The sequence below is a fragment of the Vulpes vulpes genome, chromosome 6 (assembly GCF_048418805.1).
Source record: "Vulpes vulpes isolate BD-2025 chromosome 6, VulVul3, whole genome shotgun sequence".
NCBI lineage: Eukaryota > Metazoa > Chordata > Mammalia > Carnivora > Canidae > Vulpes > Vulpes vulpes.
Window position 1 is genome coordinate 3,238,496 of NC_132785.1, and position 19,785 is coordinate 3,258,280.

At 34.3% G+C, this 19,785-nt stretch overlaps 2 protein-coding genes across 3 annotated transcripts in view; one reads left to right on the plus strand and one right to left on the minus strand.

The window, feature by feature from the left end:
* Positions 1 to 19,785, minus strand: part of RB1 (RB transcriptional corepressor 1) — a 139,917-nt gene that overhangs the window by 36,446 nt on the left and 83,686 nt on the right. The gene's annotated exons all lie outside the window — the stretch shown is intronic.
* LPAR6 (lysophosphatidic acid receptor 6) lies at positions 9,749 to 11,101 on the plus strand. Its single transcript, XM_026017275.2, has one exon. It carries the CDS (start codon positions 9,889 to 9,891, stop codon positions 10,921 to 10,923), a length of 1,035 nt encoding a protein of 344 aa, XP_025873060.1. The 5' UTR covers positions 9,749 to 9,888; the 3' UTR covers positions 10,924 to 11,101.

Consider the following 19,785-nt stretch of genomic DNA (forward strand, 5'->3'; position numbering starts at 1 on the left):
AAGTAAACTCTATGCCCAACATGGAGTGTGAACTCACCATCCTAAGACAGAGTCAGAGAATGCTCTACAGAATGACCCAGATCCTCATTAGTTTTATTCTTATATGAAGTGCAATATGATAAACTGGTATCTTCTTTCTACTCCATGTATTCTAGCAACAAAATTAAATTATTAGGTCAAATGTATCTTTTTCTTTAAAACTGTAGACTTCATATAAAACTTAGTCTTTACTACTCTGCTATTTTTAAGTACACTCAATTTTCCCCCGAAATTTTATGTAGTCGTTTTTTTAAATGGAGTCATTTTTTACATTTAAATTCTTGATCTAGTTGGCATTTATTTTGGTATTAAAAGTAAGGGTCCAGGGGAGCCTGGGTGACTCAGCTGATTAAGCATCTGACTTCAGCTCAGGTCATGACCTCAGGGTCCTGGGACAGAGTCGAGCACCCTGATGAGTGAGGAGTCTGCTGCTTCTGCTCTCTCTGCCTCTCTCCCTACTTGTGCTTTCTCTCAAATAAATAAAACCAAAAAAAAAAAAAAAAAAAAAAAAGTTCAAGTCCACTTCTTTCTCTTTAAAAAAAAAAAAAAAAAAATGACCCATTAAGCATTTGCTGAACCAACCTTATTTTTCTCTACTCATTTGAACGGCTAATATTGTATTTCCCCAGGTTCATAGTCTATTTCTGGGCTCAAATCCCCTCATAACTAAAGAAATACAAATTAAATGAAATACAACTTTTGGCCTATTAATTTGGGAGAGGTTGTAAAGGCTCATAATAAACTGGTTTAGAGGAGGGAATGAGAGAATAGGTATTACTGATAGGGATATGAATGGGAAAGAAAGACGAAATTTTTGGAAGTAAAATCACTAGGTTACACTATATATGTATATTACACTATATGTAATACAGAGTATATACACACCACATATATATAATATATAGTATTACAGCATAATATACACACACCATTTTGTTCAGGACATTCACTGAAAATCTACTGGGATTTTTAGTGGAATAGTAATAAACTTACAGATTTGTCCCAGTAAAACTGCATGTCAGATATTCAGGTATTCTTCTATGGTTTTCATTAAAGCTTTGGGTCTTTTGTTTTCATCTAGATCCTATTCTTTCCATATTACATTTATTCTTAAGTTTTTCATACTATTTTCTGTTCTAAGTGGAATCTTTTTTCCACTACGTTTTCCAGTTGATTACTGATGATGCAGAAATTGTCTTATTTTAGGAGAGATACCAGTTAATCAAAACAACAAAAAACAAGGAATCATTTTTAAATGATATGTAATTTAAAATATTTTACTTGAATTTTCAAAAATATAGAATGTATATTCATTTAAAAATTCTCTTTAGGTAGGGTCAAGGTTCTTTTTTAAGTAGAGTGCCAAGTTGTTTTTCTCCTATGAACCACATCAACAACGTGTGTCTATGATTTTCACTATGTATAGAGTAAGAACATAAAGTCTCTTGCAAAGCAATCTGAGAATTAGAGAATCAATCTTTCTAGTTTCTTATGGCATCCCCTATGAACCTTTACATATATACACGTGTGACTCAATGATGTATTTTCAGCAACTTGCTTCAGAGTCACTCCAAAGCACCAAACTTGGTTTCCCTAAAGCACAATTTCATTATTGGGAATAAAAGAACTCAGATGTATCAAAGAGCAGCTTTCTGGCCACAAGCAGTTAGTTTTTCAGGAGCATCCTAAAAGAGCAATCCTTCCCTATCGCCACACTCCAGTAATGGATAAAGTCAACAAATGCTTACTGAAATAAACTGAAGAGTACCTGGATTTCTGATAATAAACACTGCTGGAAAATGTTAAATTTACTATTCATAGGAAACCCTTCTTCTAATTATTTGAAAGAAATAAATATTTCCTATCTATATAAAATTTGGTACATACCTTTATCCAATTCCAACCTGTTTTTAAAAAAATCAATATAAAGCTAAAAGTGAAAGATGGTTGCACTATGATCTTAATATACTCTAAAAGGCTAAGCTAAATTTGTCATAATTTTAGACTATACTGTTTCCCAAAAAGTCTACATAGCTTACACATATAAAAACAAAGTTCGGGCAGCCCGGGTGGCTCAGCGGTTTGGCGCCACCTTCAGCCCAGGGCGTGACCCTGGAGACCCAGGATCGAGTCCTACATCGGGCTCCCCGCATGGAGCCTGCTTCTCCCTCTGCCTGTCTCTCTCTCTCTCTCTCTCTCTCTCTCTCTCTCTCTGTGTCTCTTATGAATAAATAAATAAAAATCTTTAAAAAAAAGTTCTTCTCTGTTTAACATTCACCTCAACTATGAACCAAGGTTCCTATTTTGTGTAAGAAAAAATAAGGTTGGAATCCATCTGTTACAGCAGGAAAACATGACTAAACATCAAGGAACTAGACTACTAGTTCCAGTTCCCCATACACTCACTGAATTACATTCTGTAACTTAACAACAAAATACAAGGAACTGGGTTGGGTTCTTATTAGTGAGGGCCTGGTTTCTTGTTATGGTTCATCATTTTCCATCATTTAATCACTTATATAAATTCTAGACAAACTACAACTTCACTGAATTTCAGTGTCTTGGAGACAGTAATATATGTTCTTTGTATCATTCAAAATTAATATGAAGATTAAATTAGAAATGTAAGGTCTGAAAAAGATTCTAAAGATCTACTTCAATATTCTTCTTTTACAAATATATAATAGAGAAGTTAAATTATTTGCTTAATGTCACATTATTTTTTAGTATCTGGGATTACAAATCTAGATCTCTTAACACCTACATTGGTTTTTTTACACTATTATCTTCCTGCTTCTAAAGTAGTAAAAGACTTTTTGAAAATCACAACCAACCTATAACCTTCCTTGACTGGATTTTATGACAAAATTAAGCCCTTATGCCCCAAAGCATATAGTGCATGTGATGAATTAACTTCTTTTCTAGAAATTTAGAGTGGAACTAATTATGTAGCATTCTTGAGAAAACTGAGAAAATTGTCTCTCAAATCATTTTATGTGTTTCTGGTTGCAAAAGACAACATGATTATACTAATGGTACTATACTAAGACATTATTAACTGGCATGGCTCCAGCCTTCAAGATCTAAAATTTGAAACTCTTATTCAACTTTAAAAGCTTGCCTTCTTTACACATTACCTTCTCTGAAAGCCCTTTAACTGACTTTGTTGACTTTCATCTCCATTCTGTATAATCATCTATTGTTACATTCTGTATTGCAATTATTGTCTTTTAATCTTAACCGAATTGCATGAATATGACTTAAAAGGAAGACAGGCTAAGTACCACGGAGGTATAGAAAAAAACTGATGAAATTGAGAGGTCTCCATAAAAAATGTGATAAATTTTAAAAGGCAAAGATGAAGGAGTAGGGAGTAGGCAGGGACAGGAAAAAAGGAAGAAAGGACAACTTATGTGTTGGCAGTGATAAATATATTTACTCAAGTTTTAAGTCTTAAACCACAACAACATTCCTGGTCCTCTTAATTTCCTTTACCCTCTTTGCTTGAACCTGCTTCAACCACCATTCCCTTTTACTTTGCTATAAATAATCATTCATCACCCTTTAAATCTTTCTTCTTCCACCCAACACTACAAGCTGGTTCAACCCTTTCAACTTGGGTAGGTGACTCATACTCTAGTAAAGAGTAACAAAAAGTGCTAAGTGTTTGCAATACTGATGGAAAGGTAAACCACTTTCAAATTATATCAACAAAAGTTAAATATGAAACTTATTTAATCAAAATATCTTTTTATATAAAATATAGTCTGGGGACACCTGGGTGGTACAGCGGCTGGGCATCTGCCTCTGGCTTGGGGCATGATCCTGGAATCCCAGGATTGAGTCCCACATTGGGGTCCCTGAATGGAGCCTACTTCTCCCTCTGCCTGTGTCTCTGCCTCTCTCTCTCTCTTCTCTCATGAATAAATAAATAAAAATAAAATTTATTTTAAAAATGTAGTCTATTGGCATAAATTACAAATGATCATTTCTCAAATTGAAAGTTTTGTTCATGTCTGAATTTAAATAAAAAATGTATCCTAATAGGCTTCAGAAGATTCTAAAATGAAAAAACTGACTTTTTTAATAAGTATAAATTTGAGATGGAAGAGAACATTCAAGAGTCACATCTCATTACAACAAATATTTGCTGCATTCAAAACAAGCTGAGTATTTTTCTTAACATTTAAAATTTTACTGTTCCACACTTTATTTTTTTTCCATACTTTTTCAAAAATTTAAACAACTTTATTTCAGTTTAAGTTTCACACTTTCCCATTCAATTGTTTTACAAATCTCATATTCCTGATGTTACTTTAGGTACAACTCCAATTATGGCCATCAAAATCTTTAATGAGAAATTACTTCAGAGTTTTAATTTTATAGTATAAACAAGGCATCCTATTTGTGCTTTGGGAAAAAAAAATCTTTTACTTATTTATTTTAAAATATCTCTTGATTTAAGAGAGAGAGAGAGAGAGAGAGAGAGCAAGTGCAGAGAAAGAGGGAGAGACAGAGAGAATCTCAAGCAGACTACCCACTGAAAGTGGAGCCTGAGGCAGAGCCCAATTTTCAGGACTCTGAGATCATGACCTGAGCTGAAATCAAGCGTCGGAGGCTCTAGTGACTAAGCCACTACACGCCCCAGAAAAATCTTTTGAAGAAGAATGCTACAGAAATACAAAGTATGTCTGTCTCTCATTAATAAATAAAATCTTAAAAAAAAAAACACAAAGTAAAGTCTTTTTTCAATGTTAGATCTTTATAGTATAACAAACTGTTAATAAAATTCTCCTTATGAGACTCTTGGCTTAAACCAAGACTATTTCTTGTATATATTTCTTATATAATCTGTTTTCAAAATTAGGAATCCTTAAACATAAAAAATGAAGTGATTTCTACTTTGTTATACCTGAGAACGAAAGAAAAAAATCTAGCAGCTTAAACTAGATTCAAAATATTAATATATTAAAAGAATCAAAGTATTAAAACAATCAGAATCAGATACTGAAGCTGGAAGGGACCTCTTAGCAGTCAACCCCTCAATGATAACCAAGGAGCCAGAATTTTAGGAAGGTCAAATGACTGCATAACATGCTTCCCTTAATTCTTTGCCTGTGCTCTTTACACAACACTTCCACACTTCCTTATATCAAAATGAAAACTACAGATTTACATTTTATTGCCTACATACACAATTGGGTACATCATTCATAAGGAACCTGCACTAGCAACTAATAGTTTTTTTCCATCTAGTCTATCCACAGAGAAAAACTTTCAAAGTATTTCAGAGATTTCCAGATATTTCAGAGAAGTAGACTACAAGACTTGCTAATCCCTCACTTCTTCAGATCCATGGTCTCTTACCCGTTTTTAGTCACAGAATCTCATCAAAACCATGGACCCTGTCCTCAGAGGAATGAATAAAACAGGAGCTTCAGAGATGTCAAGGTCTTCAGGCAGAGATCCCTTGCACAGACTATCAAACTTGCCTCAACAATAACAAAATCGCCACATTTATTTGGACTATATTAATAATCTACCAATCTACGTTTCTCAGGACCATCATTTGACTTTGGGTACTCTTCAACTGACGGCCACCGAGAAGTGGCATATGTTCCGCCACTAGAAAACAACCTCCTGTGGTCGCTTAATGGTTCAAGTGTAAAGATTCACAATGTATTGCTGAGATAAAGAAAAGTTTCTCCCTTGATACTCTGGAATGTTTTCTTTCATTAAATGAAAGCAACAACCCATCAGGTTTTCCTTTTCTGCCTTGTATCAAATGCAGCAGCTTCCCTTAGTCCAGATTTTTCTAACATCATTATTTCACATATTGCTCCCCTTCCCACCCTTCTCTCTTCCCTCTAGCACTTGGCTTTTATTCGTTTACTAATGTGTTATGAATTTGTGTTTTAAGATTTCTTTTGCCTTTTGCAAACTTTTACTGTGTTCAAAATGGTAATTTTTAGAATAATGATTAATGTATAGAATTTCTCTCACATTTCTTACTTTTTAACTGTTCTATACTTTTTAAACTTCTAAATTTAGGTATTATTTACATAAAATAAAATGCTAATATCTTAAATGCTTAACTCCATCAGTTATGACTATTTTTTTTTTAAACATTTCATCTATTCATTTGAGAGAGAGAGCACAAATGAGCATAAGTGGGTGATGGAGGGAGGGGCAGAGGGAGAGGGAGAAGCAGATTCCCCACTGAGCAGGGAGTCCAACATGGGGCTGGATCCCAGAACCCTGGGATCATGACATGAGCTGAAGACAAACGCTTAACCGACTAAGCCACCCAGGTGCCCCAGTTACGACAGTTTTAAAATTACTGTCTGCTTTATATTCTTTTTGGAAGCAAGAAGGCTATAAATGAACAAAATAGTTGATTCATTCATGAGTCGATCTGTGACAGGTTGGCAGGGGTAAAATGGAAAAGGGTGGGATTAGAAATAAGAAGACAAGATAAGGCATTATAACAATCATACAGGTAAGAGTGACAGGGTTAGCCCAGAAAGGTAGCAGTGAGAATTAAAAGGGGGCAAGATAAAAATAATATTGCTATCAAGGCTGGAAAATACTATGAAAATGAAGAGAAAATGAAGACTGAGGAGCACACTTTATACATTAATTGTTTATAGTGGGTGTCCACTAAGGATTTATTTATTCATTCAACAAACTACTATTTTGAATCAGGCATAAAAAAGTCAGATTTCTTGCCTCAATATCATAGCTGCAGCTATGTAGAAATTTAGTCAAGAACTCAGAATCCTTAACCTTCTAATAGTTAACTAACAGAATATTCTCAATATGATAAAAAATGAATTACATAACTAAATACTATTATTGTAGTGAATAAAGGATCCACTTTATAGGCTAGCTGGCTATTTACCTGGTGATGACTTGCATAATGAGATTTACTAAATTTCAAATCAGTGGCACATGTTATTTCACACACACATCCTCTCCCCGGAAAACCCCATTCAAGAAAAAAGTTGATTCACAAACTTAACTTTCAGATCGCGTATTAGAGTAATAGTTTGGTCTGAGGCTATCAAATACAAAGCACCTATTAAATATACTCTAATCCCTATACTTATTTAACTCTCTTTGTAAACAGTTACTATGTATTTCTCAAATCTTAACCTAGGAATTTTTTCAAGGTATCTAATTTCACTTTGGTTTCTTCATTAGAAGTCAAATTAAATACCTTGAAAAATCTAGCATTAAATGATCTTCTTTGAAGCAGATGGCCCCTCTACTATTGTTCTTTCCCTCAGCAGAAACCCCTTTCAACAAAAGTAGTTTAATGTTATGATTCATTCATTAGCAAACATGAGAGTATCTACTAAGGGTCAAATGCTGTGTAAGAATTAGAAATATAAACATATACTAATTAATATACTACTAATAACAAAAAGCTTAATTCAACAAACCAATAACTCAAACATGAAAAACTAGAAATGAACAGTTAAGTGAATGAACAACAACATCAATATGTTGAAGAATAGTCCGACGTAGGATACGCTCTTAACACTTGGTTTGAGACAATGCCATATTCAAAATGAAAGCAGAAGTAAACAAGGTCAGGACATATGACTGCTTATTTTATTATTTAATGATGACTAAACAGACTGATGTAATAGATTACTAAGAAACTATACTAAAAATTTTTTCTCCAATAAGAATACAAGCTTATTAACTACTCCTTATTTCATTACTCCTCACCTGCCTTCTAATACAAACACTTACACATTCTACCTCTTTTCCATACCAGTGCAATACACAAAGAATTCAGCCCTTTAATGTTTAAGTTTACTGATTATAAATAATACTCATTTTTGGTATCATTTGATCATAAATTTCTCAGTCAAAACAATAAAAAAAGAATACAATTCAGGCATTCATCAATGAACAACAAAAGTTGTTAAACTTAATTCTATAATTAAAAAGGTATAAAATCAGCATAAAACATATTACTCTTAAGTTAGTTATGTAAGAAGGAAAAACAAATCACTCTTAAATGCTCTAAACTTTCCTAATTGATACTTCAAAAGACAGAGTTTTGGCCCAAACTGAACCAAACTAGCAACCGTAAACCATAACTGGGTCTAGCCTTTTCTGAAAAATGGTAATTCAGAACAAGAAAAACATGTATGTGTCCAGAAGTTGTGGTATGTTCAATCCTCAAGAAAGTAACACCCATATTCAATTACCCCCATCCTGCACATATTTTATTCTTCCAAGTTCTTTGGACTTAAAAAAAAAAAATGAGTATCCCTTAAATATAAATATATTGCGAAATTACTCATAGAAGACAAAATGTGAACCATATATAGTTAATATTATATTAAGATAGGTAAGAGGCAGGCTGGGGGTAATGAACATAAAATTATGAAGTTAAAACTTAGCCAAGTAGTATAACTTTGATTCTCCAAAACGGATTTTAATCAATTTAGGGGGAAAGAAACATTTGTTTAAAAAGATGCAATTTAGTTCTGTGTATAAATAAGATTAACAGCACACCAAACGTGAACATTATTGAATTTCTATGGTGAAAGTGAGTAATTTAAAAATTGGAAGTGCTCTAAAATATTAACTCAATTTTATAGGAAACAGGAAAGAATGTTAGAAAATTGCTTATCAAAAACTGAAGAGATGTAGGATTGGAGCCATTCACAATCGTACCAATTAAATCTTGAGGAGCAATTATGGCAAACAGAAGCCAAAGATGCAAAATTACCACTGGTCAGTCAAGTCTATTTTACGCTTAAAGCTTCTTCTCTTCATAAGTCATTAAACAGTTTTTCTTTTAAAAAAAAATGCTTTATAAAGATTCCACAATTTCCATTTATAAATGCACTCTCAGCTACATCTCATCTCTTAAAAAGTCATATTCCAAACACAAAAGCAATCAAATAAGAGAAAAACAGGCTTAATACTGATTTCTTACTGCCAAATAGAAAGAAATAAAAGAAAGGAAGGGTGGTCAACATCCTAGAAGGCATTTCTGAATAAAAAGAGTTAAAGGGCAGAGGCTCAGCTGAACAGCCAGTGACCATTTGCAAGCCTCCTAGGTATATTCCCAGCAGACACATTATCAGATTAAAGGCACAGTAAACAAACGGGGCTGAAACCTTTCTTTGTCCAAGCCCAGCCTCTTCTTCCTGTGATGTCATACTACAAATCTAGCAAGCCTTTCTTTTCTACTTCAGAGAAAGCCCATCTCACAATACATCTGGCAACGGAGGAAAAGGCTTCAAGCCAGCAAGAGCTAACACGCCTAGGAATTTATTTCAGAAACTTTGAAAGACTCTTCTGCTTACCACCATCTGGAATCCACTGCAGGAATATCAAAAAGAAAAACTTCATTTAAAAGAAGAAGTAAGTGAGACCAAGCTGGGAATGTTTAAGTCTCTGAAACTGCACTGAAAGCAAAAAAAAAAAAAAAAAAAAAGATCGCTACCTTTGGCTTAAATATTCTGGAGTGTAAAGAGACTTTTTATTCCCAACTCAGAGCCCAGCTTTTCTTTACATTTATAATCCAACAGGTTGGCTTCACGGACTATACTTTTCAAAAGTTGTTCGTCGGTTACCTAGACCCTGGATTCACGGATATTCTGGAGATTAGAAGAAAAGATTTGCCTGCCAAAGGACCCAGTGGAAACTCTGCAACAACGAATTTCATGTTTCTTACCCAGATTTCAAAGAAAAAGGAAGCATTTCTAAAGCCGCCCAAAGATACAAAGAATCTGCAAATACTCTGGAGGTCATAAAGCGGCACAATCGGATAGGACAGGCGACAGGCGGCAGCTGCCCCAGGACTTCCGCGCCTCCACGATGGTAAGCAGTAACAGCTCCAGCTGCTCCTACGACGACTCCTTTAAGTACACTCTGTACGGGTGCATGTTCAGTATGGTGTTTGTGCTTGGCTTAATATCCAACTGTGTTGCCATATACATTTTCATCTGCACCCTCAAAGTGCGGAACGAAACCACAACGTACATGATTAACTTGGCAATGTCAGACTTGCTTTTTGTTTTTACTTTACCCTTCAGGATTTTTTACTTTGCAACACAGAATTGGCCATTCGGAGATCCACTTTGTAAAATCTCAGTGATGCTCTTTTATACCAACATGTACGGAAGCATTCTGTTCTTAACCTGTATAAGTGTGGACAGGTTTCTGGCAATTGTCCACCCATTTAAGTCAAAGACTCTGAGAACCAAAAGAAATGCAAAACTCGTATGCATTGCTGTGTGGCTAACTGTGATAGGAGGAAGTGCGCCCGCAGTTTTTTTTCAGTCCACCCACATTCAGGAGAACAATTCCACAGCAGCCTGCTTTGAAAAATTTCCAGAAGCCACATGGAAAACATATCTCTCAAGGATTGTAATTTTCATTGAAATAGTGGGATTTTTTATTCCTCTAATTTTAAACGTAACTTGTTCTAGTATGGTGCTAAGAACTTTAAATAAACCTGTTACATTAAGTAGAAGCAAAATAAACAAAACTAAAGTTTTAAAAATGATTTTTGTACATTTGGCCATATTCTGCTTCTGTTTTGTGCCTTACAATATCAATCTTATTTTATATTCTCTGATGAGAACACAAACATTTGTTAATTGCTCAGCAGTGGCAGCAGTAAGGACAATGTACCCAATCACTCTTTGCATTGCTGTTTCAAACTGTTGCTTTGACCCTATAATTTACTACTTCACGTCGGACACAATTCAGAATTCAATAAAAATGAAAAACTGGTCTGCTAAAAGAAGTGACTTCAGATTCTCTGAAGTTCAGAGTACAGAGAACTTCATTCAACATAGTCTGCAGACCTTAAAATGTAAGATATCTGACAATGAATCCACAATATAAGCTGCCTGAAATAAAACCACTGGGACTTCACTGGGAACCTCTAAGTTCCTTCAACTGTGAACAGTTTTTTCTGGGACAACTATTTCTCCACCTCTGAAAGAAACACGTGGACATTTTAAAGTTATAGTATAAAAAATTGTATTTGATGTGTTAAGCATTAAAATGTATTCTATTCTTGTATACATACCATTTTATTTTTCTGAGCCATTTTGACTTGTACCCTCCTCTTCATTAAAAAATCCCTAAAAGACTTGTTCAAAGCTTTAAACTGACTATGATTTAAATCATGTTGCGACCATGTGTACTGTTTTTTAATTTCTTAGCAATTTTAAACTAAATGATTTATAACAAACACTTTAAGTATTTAATATTTTTATTCAACATATATCTAATTTCTATTTCAACCTGAATTGAAACTATTAATCACGTTTCTTGAGCTATAATAACATAAATGAGGAAGGAGAATAATTTTAAATAACAAGTGTTTTGGAGTGTTTTTTGAAAAAACATCTAAAAATGTCTTCTGTAAATAACACAGTAACAGTATTTGGGGATCTCGAGCAGTTACACTTACAGATAATATTTAGGCTTTTGTCTTTGTAAGCAATTCTTAAGAATCATATGCTATATACCTATGTATACTTTAAAATTATTATTTTGATACATTTTCTGCATATAACAGCACTCAACTTCAAAATAATCTATGCCACCAAAATTGAGAAGGAAGAAACTAACAAAATGCTGTTTTGCTAGGTACATTAAAAAAAAAAATACTACTTGGACAAACATTTTAAAGATATATTTTGTCACAATAAGTAACTTGTATATGTATTTTAAATCAGAAATACCACAGATAGTGAAATACAAGACTTGGCGCTTAGAAAGTGATCAATAAATATATTACTTCCCTTCTCTCTTTTGACCATTTAAAGTCAAATATTGAACAGCAGAAAATATTATTTTCCAGGAGGCAAAATGTTAATGTCTGTCAAAATAATTTATGAAGTAAAAATATAGTTCCTTATGTAAAAAACAGCAAAACTACAGGGCCAAAAAAGCTCAGTACAACTACCTTCTCATTTTCTTAAACACAGAAAAGGTATTGATTTAAGCTATAATTTAGTAGAAATTAAGTACCAACTACACTAAAACTTTTCATTTTCCAGCATATATATATACTTTCAAATTCAAGCAGTTCTCCAAAGTTAACTAAAAAAGAATGCTTTTTATTTGAGAAAAATGACATAGGATTAAATTTAGCATTCAATATATTTGATTATTACAATCTAATTTTTCAAGTCCTGAGCACAACTTTTGGCAAATACTCTTATGATTTAAATTTGATTTTTGCTGTTCTCTGGGTCTGGGCTATAATGATTTCAGACAAATCATAGTCATTTACTACATAAGCAATCCATTTCCAATAAAAATAACTAGGGGGTTTTCTTTAAGTAGCTATGGTATCCTTTAGATAAACCAAAAGCAAAATAAATATCCTTAATGTCTTCAACTTCAACTGGCCCCTTCAGTACACCTTTATTTGATACTACTCTTTAGAAAATAAACATACCTAGCAGTCTTGAAAAGCAACTAACAATGCTGTGGAAAAAAAGGGGCTGGGAGTTTATAACAGATTTCTCAGAACTTTCCTTGGCTTAAAGATCTGTGAGCAAGATCTTAAAGCATGGCTATTACTTTAAAATACAAGCAAAACAGTCATTAGATATTTGTTATTACTGGAGACATTTTTGTTGCCCTCTCGTCAACAGAAAGATGAATCAAAAGTTTTGTAAGATTTTTCACAATGTGATACCTAACATAACAAATACTACTTTTCTAGAGCTTCTAATCCTGGGTAAAGCATAACTACATGGACAGAAAGTGTACTAAAGTTATTTTCCTTTGTTAGCATTGTACGTACGTTATAGTAAATTACATACTTTAGAGTTTTCTTTCTTCTTTCCCCAGAAGACCTGTATGACTAGACTTAAGAATTTTACTTTTTATTACTTTAAAGTGACAGTACCAAGCCCTGCCTCCCAAAAATCCATGCCAACTGTTTTTAACATCTTTGTAAAAGAGTAGATGGTTTATTCTGTTCCACATTAATGCCCTTCAAAGGAACAGAAGATGAGAACATTTTTTAGGTGTGGAAAACAGCTCCCCAGGATCTTAATGATTGGTTCTAAACTCAGAAATGACATTTTCTGAAAAAAAAAAAAAAACTAAATGACTAATTTACCAAAAGGATATATGAAAATTATGTACTGTACATAAAATATGTACAAAACTTTAAAGAAACTGAAGACATTGCTTCAAGGAGTTTTAACTTTATATTGTACATTCAAAATACTGAAAGTAAATTTGAGGTATGAATCTTATAGATATTGGTATTTAAAGATTAGTCACTTAGTTAAGGAATACAAAATATAAAATGGATTTTCAGCAAACGTCTCATCCCCAACTGAGAAACATCATAGCTAAAGCAATTGCTTTTTGGTTCTGTAATTTTAGGCCCCTAATGAATGAACCACATACCTGCTCTTTTGTAATATAGTAAGTTACTACTATTGCCTAGCAGAATCCTTACCACCTTCTAACACCCAGACATTTTAGTACTTACAGATCAATCCACCCCCAGATGCAAACAGGGGCTCTTAAGATCTTAAGATGTAACTTGGTGCTCTTGTGAATAAATACATAGAAAATTTCATAAACAGTGCTTAGTGGGCGCTTGGGTGGCTCAGTGGGTTAAGTGCCTGGCTTCAGCTCAGGTCATGATCCTGGGGTCCTGGGATGGAGCCCCCGCAGGCATAGAGCTCCCTGCTCAGTGGGGAGTCTGATTCTCCCTCAACCCTTCCCCCAGCTAAAACGCTCTTTCTCAAATAGATAAACAAAATCTTTTAAAAAGAAAAAAAAACAAACAGTGCTTACTACTTGATTAATCTTAGCATAATCCTAAGGTAAGATGTTTTTAAAAAGCTCTTTTGGGCTGGTCGGGAAATCAAATTATCCATTTATAACATGATTTCCAAGAAATTAATTCTAAATTAAAAGGAACTAACGGACAAACTTAAGCATACAAAATATCTTTAAATAGACCAGAGTATTTAATGGTTGACAATATTACTTAATTAGCAACATTTTCCAGAGATCAACATATACACTCTCCTAAAATCACTAATTCTTCATTACCTATTTAATCTTTCTTCAACTTTTTTACCTGATATCTGCTACCCATCTTCTGACAGTCAATTTTACAAAAATACAAAGAATGATCAATTAAACAGGGCAACAGATCAAGATAATAAAACAGTATGAAATTAACTCCAGACCAACTTCTCTATTAAGTCTTTCCCATTCCTCCTGCTCTCAAAAAAGATTTAGTCCAATAAATCCTTAAAAGGATACAAAATTATCCTCATCACACTGTGATTAAAGTGTTAAAAACAGTGACAAAAACAGAATCCAAGTCACAGGACCCCAGAAGCAGAGATAATTCATGAACTTAATAATCACTTTTCAAACTTCAATCTTACTTTACTCATATACAGTCAACCCATCAAGTGATTTTTGGAAATAATTAAAACTTAAGTAAAACGTAAGAATGAGAAACAAGTGTGTTTCTTTACTTAAAGCCAAGTTATAGTTAAAGCCACAGGGTGAATATGCTGAGTTCTATTAACCTTCCCATCAAAATGACTTCTGGTAAATACACAATTTAAAACTGAAAGAGCCTATAGGTCTTCTTAACTGAAGAATTAAAAAACCAAGTAACTTGCATAAGGTCATATAACAAGTTAAGGTAGAGCCAGGATAAGAACTTGAGGTTGTTTGTTTTTGACTCATCTCTTTTTTTTCATTATGGCAAGGGAGGTAGCACATGCAAAGACCCTTGAACGTGGAATGAGAATGTCGTACACTGAAAGAACTAAAAGCCAAAGTGGCTGGAGACATAGGGCTGAGACGTTACACGTACTCATAGGCCATAATAAGACCATGTTAAGATCTGAAGAGATGTGGGAAACACTGAAGGATTTCCAGTTAGGAGAGACAAGATCAGATTTGCATTTCAAAAAGATTCCTCTGATTACAGGGTAGAGATGCATTTGTCTTCATCAAAAAGAAAACAATCATAATAAGAAATATATTTATTCAATTTAAACTTAAAGAGCTGTTCTGATCCTTTATGTTCTCTCTCATTCAAATGGCCTTTCTTTTTTGAAATGATGCTGATGAAAGATGGAAGATATATTTTAATGTCATCACTTTGTAAAATTAAACCACTTCTCTCTTGTGGAGAAATTGGTACATTCATACACTGCTGATGGGAGCAGAAAATGGTATGATCCTCAAGGACAGGAATCTGGCAATCTCTCTCTCTCTCTCTCTCTCTCTCTCTCTCTCTCTCACACACACACACACACACACACACACACACACACGGACGCACACACATTCACTCTTTGAGCCAGGATTCTCAGTTCTAGTTGTTTGCTTGGAAGACATAATTTTACTAATGTAAAAACATACATACAAGGTACAGCACTATTTGAAACTATAACTATTGGAAACTACCTAGAAGTCCATGCAGAGGAGACTGGTTGAATACACTGTGGCACATATACAATGTAGTGGCATGAAGCCGTGATAAAGAATGAGAAAGAGCTATATGAACTTATATGGAGAGATTTCCGTAAGTGAAAAAAGTAGTGTAAGAGAATACGTTTGGTATGCTGTCTCTGGTATAACAAAAAGCAAAATAAAAAGGCAAATGTATATTTGCTTATTTTTACCAAAAGAAACATAAGAAAGATAAACCAAAAAGCAAGGAATAGGAGTGAGGAACAGCACAGAGAGGATACTGAAGGTTATGACACTTATCTGAGCGTGAGGCTTTGGGGAGCACGTTAATGTTGTACACCAGAATCAGAAACCCTTTTCTTTAAGGGTCAGAGAGTGAGTATCTTAGGCCTGTTGCAACTTCTCAACTCTGCCTTACAGCACAAGAGCAACCACAGACAATACATAAGTGAGTGGGTGTGGCTGTGTTCCAATAAAACTTTACATAATCAGGTGGGTGGTCTGTGGCTGTATGTGCCACTTCTTGCTCCACAGTCAACAACCTAAGGCCAACAAGAATGAGAAAGAAAAAAACAAAACAAAACAAAACAAACCTAGAACTACATCCACATTAGTACATAACACATAAGGGCTCTCGATCATCTGTTGAATGAATGACCCTTGGAGTTCTATTAAAAGATGGACATGAGTCTAGTGGGAGGGGGGGCTTTATCTCACGACCCAGTCAATAAAACTCACTCTGCCCCTCTTCTCTGATAAAAATCCTTTTCATCCTCCAGGGGCCAGTTCAACTTGTAAACAAAATCTTTGATAATGCTACTATCTGTACCTTTTTTTTTTTTTTTACTGTTTTTTATTTTAAAGATTTTATTTATTCATGAGAGACACACACAGAGAGAAGAGACTTCGGCAGAGGGAGAAGCAGGCTCAGTGAGGGGAGCCTGAGGCAGGACTCAATTCCTGAATTCCAGGATCACACCCTAAGCGGAAGACAGATGCTCAACCGCTGAGCCACCCAGGCGTCGGTCCCTTTTTAGTTATCTTTTTTATCTTCCTGACACAGCAAGATCCTTGAGGAAAGGGATTATGTTCTGTACCTCTTTGTATTTTTTATAGTGTCTAACATAGGTTGAACTAGAGGGGGTAGGGATTGGAAGGAAAGGGCTTAGAGTTAAGAACAAGTTAAATATGATTCGCCCACCAGACCAAATATTAATTTTTTTCCTTTTGACTATTTTTATTTTAATTCCAGTATCATTAACATACAGTGTCCTAACAGTTTCAGGTATACAATGCAGTGATTTGAAGCTTTTTTAAAAAGATTTATCAGAGAGAGACAGTGAGAGTGAACAGGGAGAGAGAGAGAATGTTCAAGTGACTCCCTGCTGAGTGTTGAGCCCCATGCAACACTTGATCCCCAAACCATGAGATTATGACCTGAGCCAAAATCAAGAGCTGGCCACTTAACTGACTGAGCCACCAGGTGTCCCTGAAGATTAATTTTTAATAACCAATATGTATTTGCTTATACACTACTCACTCTGGGTATTTATCAATGTAGTTGCAATAAATGTCCTATTTTTACACACAAAAATGTAAAGAAAATAAAGACTGCCTCTTTTATCACCAAACCTATGTATGGTTCTCCTCATTCTTCAAAAGCCCAAGGAAAGGAAGCAAATTTTCCTTTGTCAATACTACTCTGACACAAGAATTCAACTCTTGCAGTTATTACCTAAACTTGCTTTACTGAACCCCCACCTTTAGATGAGGTTATAGAGTTGTTAAAGGAAACCACTGCATTCAAGACATTCTTTATGCAACTATACACTTCTCTTTTGGAGCAACTATTTTCTAGGCCTGTTGTATCCTAGAATTTTTCCCACTTTTTTCTCTCTGCAATCCTGTTTCACTCTTTCTTAGATACCATAATTTCTCTTTCTTGGATTTCTTTTTTACTTTGCTAAATCAAATTCTCTAATAATTTTATTTCAAAAAGAATAGTTAAGAGATAAACCTTCTGAGTCCTTACATGTCTGAGAATTGTTTCATTTTACCCTCCTGTTTGACATGTAAGCTAGATAGAGAATTCTAAGTTATCAGACATCCACTACTCCTGCTAAGAACTTTGACGTTGATCTGGATCTTATTCCACTGTAAATAACTTCCTTTTTTCTTGCTGGAAATTTTATAATTTTCTTATTACCTTTTGAATTCTGAATTTTTCATCAATATGTATCCACATTCATTTATCCTGCTTGGAACTATGAACCCTTTCCAATGGAAGTCTCTGAAAAAAAAGGTTCTGAAAAAAAAATTTTTTTTAATCTTGTATTTCTTTGGGGGATTGATATTAAACTGAGGTTATCCAAAAAATGCCAAAATTAGGGCAATATAAGCTTGCAACAAAGTGGTTTGATGCATTTTCTTCTTAAGCAGAAGTACTTTTCCTGTCCCATTTTTTTATTCAAATGTTATAGAAGTCTATAGATTTACTTTTATAGATTTACCTCATTTTCTGTCTGCTTTTCTTACACACCAAGCAGGAAGCTATAGGTACTGTGTGTGTGTGTGTGTGTGTGTGTGTGTGTGTGTGTACAACAGTTGGGGTGGGGCCAGGCATGTATCTTATAGTTTGTGCACTGCATAAAAGCACAGGGCTTCAGCATAAATTCTGCATACCACACCAAGGGAAGCTGTATCTGGAGGGGCATCTTTTCTAATTCATTAGTACAGAGGAATGCACATTTTCCTGATTCCTATAGGACTGAGGTGGGGGACTGGCTGAAATACTTCATGGACCGGTGTTCTCAAAATGTAGCAACCAGACCAGAAACATCAGCATTGCATGGAATCCTGTTAGAAATATAAATTCTTGGACCCTACCCTAGAAACTTTGGGGTTGCGCCCAGCAATCTGTAACCTGTGTTTTAACAAGCCCTCCAGGTGACCTGATTTTGATGGATGCTCAAGTTCAAGAGCTACTGGCAGACAGCAGTTTAAAAATCTCTCCTGATGACTGCCTTACTCTCTATATCTGCTACTTTGAGCTTAGAGACTGACTCCCACTTTCACCAGAGCCCTTCCCTGTGTGTATGGAGAGCTGTGGTTTTCTCTACTTTGTTGTATCCTTCAATATAGTCCTCATTTACTTTTTATCCTCAAAGCTGAATCAACCCCTCAACTTCCCTCCATAATTTTTCTCCTTTATAGTCTCAGTATTGCAGGATTTCACTCCCTCATGTGTTTTTTATTTTTCTTTTCTGTACCTTCTAGAGAGGTTTTGAGGAAGGAAAGGAGGTAAAGGTGTGTGGTTAGCTTGCTACTTTGAACCAGAAATATTCCCATTTTTCAAAAGCAATTGCACAATGTAAATTACACAAGAAAATGTTATACTACTTAAACTTTCACTGCTGCTGAAAAATAATATGCAAAGGGCTTTTTCATCAAAACAAAGCAAACCTTTCATTATGAATAACATAACTTTTCTTTAAAAAATGATAATCTCTTAAACTATTTAATCATTGTTAGCTCATATTTTAACAGGTCATAAAAACCTATGAATCAATTTATTACAATTCTTTATTTTAAAATAACTTTTATTTAATTACATGAGTGTAAAATATTCACACTAGACTAAATTTAGGTTTCTAGGGGAAAGGATTTTATGAATAGTACTTGATAAAAAAGAAACAGTTTATTTAAATAAAAATGAGTATTAAAACAGCACTAAAAATTATACCTTTTGGGTCATATATCACATTTGTGATTTTTGCTGATGGCCAAAATAACTGGATTCAAAACTGTTGGGTAAAAATTGCTATATTTTGTGTTGTGGTCTTACAAGACTTATTTTAGATTGAAACACAAATAATTTTGATATAAAGAGAAGGGAAAATAGGGACATGTATAAAAAATAGGAAGGGACAATTACAAATAGTTTGTCTGTAAAAGATCATAGAAAAAGTGGTTGTTGTTCCCACAGAAATAATTAAAAAGGTCAGGTATATCATTTTTGAATTATCATGGCAATCTCTATCCACCCAAGCCATTTATTCTTCCCTTGAAACTGGACTGTGGAAAGTTCATTTTCAGAAGACCTTGTTTCAATATGTGAGTTAGATCCTGGTTTAAGAGTCCATAGTTACTGAAAGTGTCCAGTATGCCTAATTACAAAGATAATGCAAATGTTTGTATTTTTAAGAACAAGTTTATATTTCTAAGAGTTCAGTACTGGATTAGGGAATCCTATGTTCATTTTTGTTTAGGATTCATGTA

What these genes read in the sequence shown, in the direction of transcription:
- LPAR6 (XM_026017275.2), top strand. Translation starts at nt 9,889, where the DNA reads ATGGTAAGCAGTAACAGCTCCAGCTGCTCCTACGACGACTCCTTTAAG.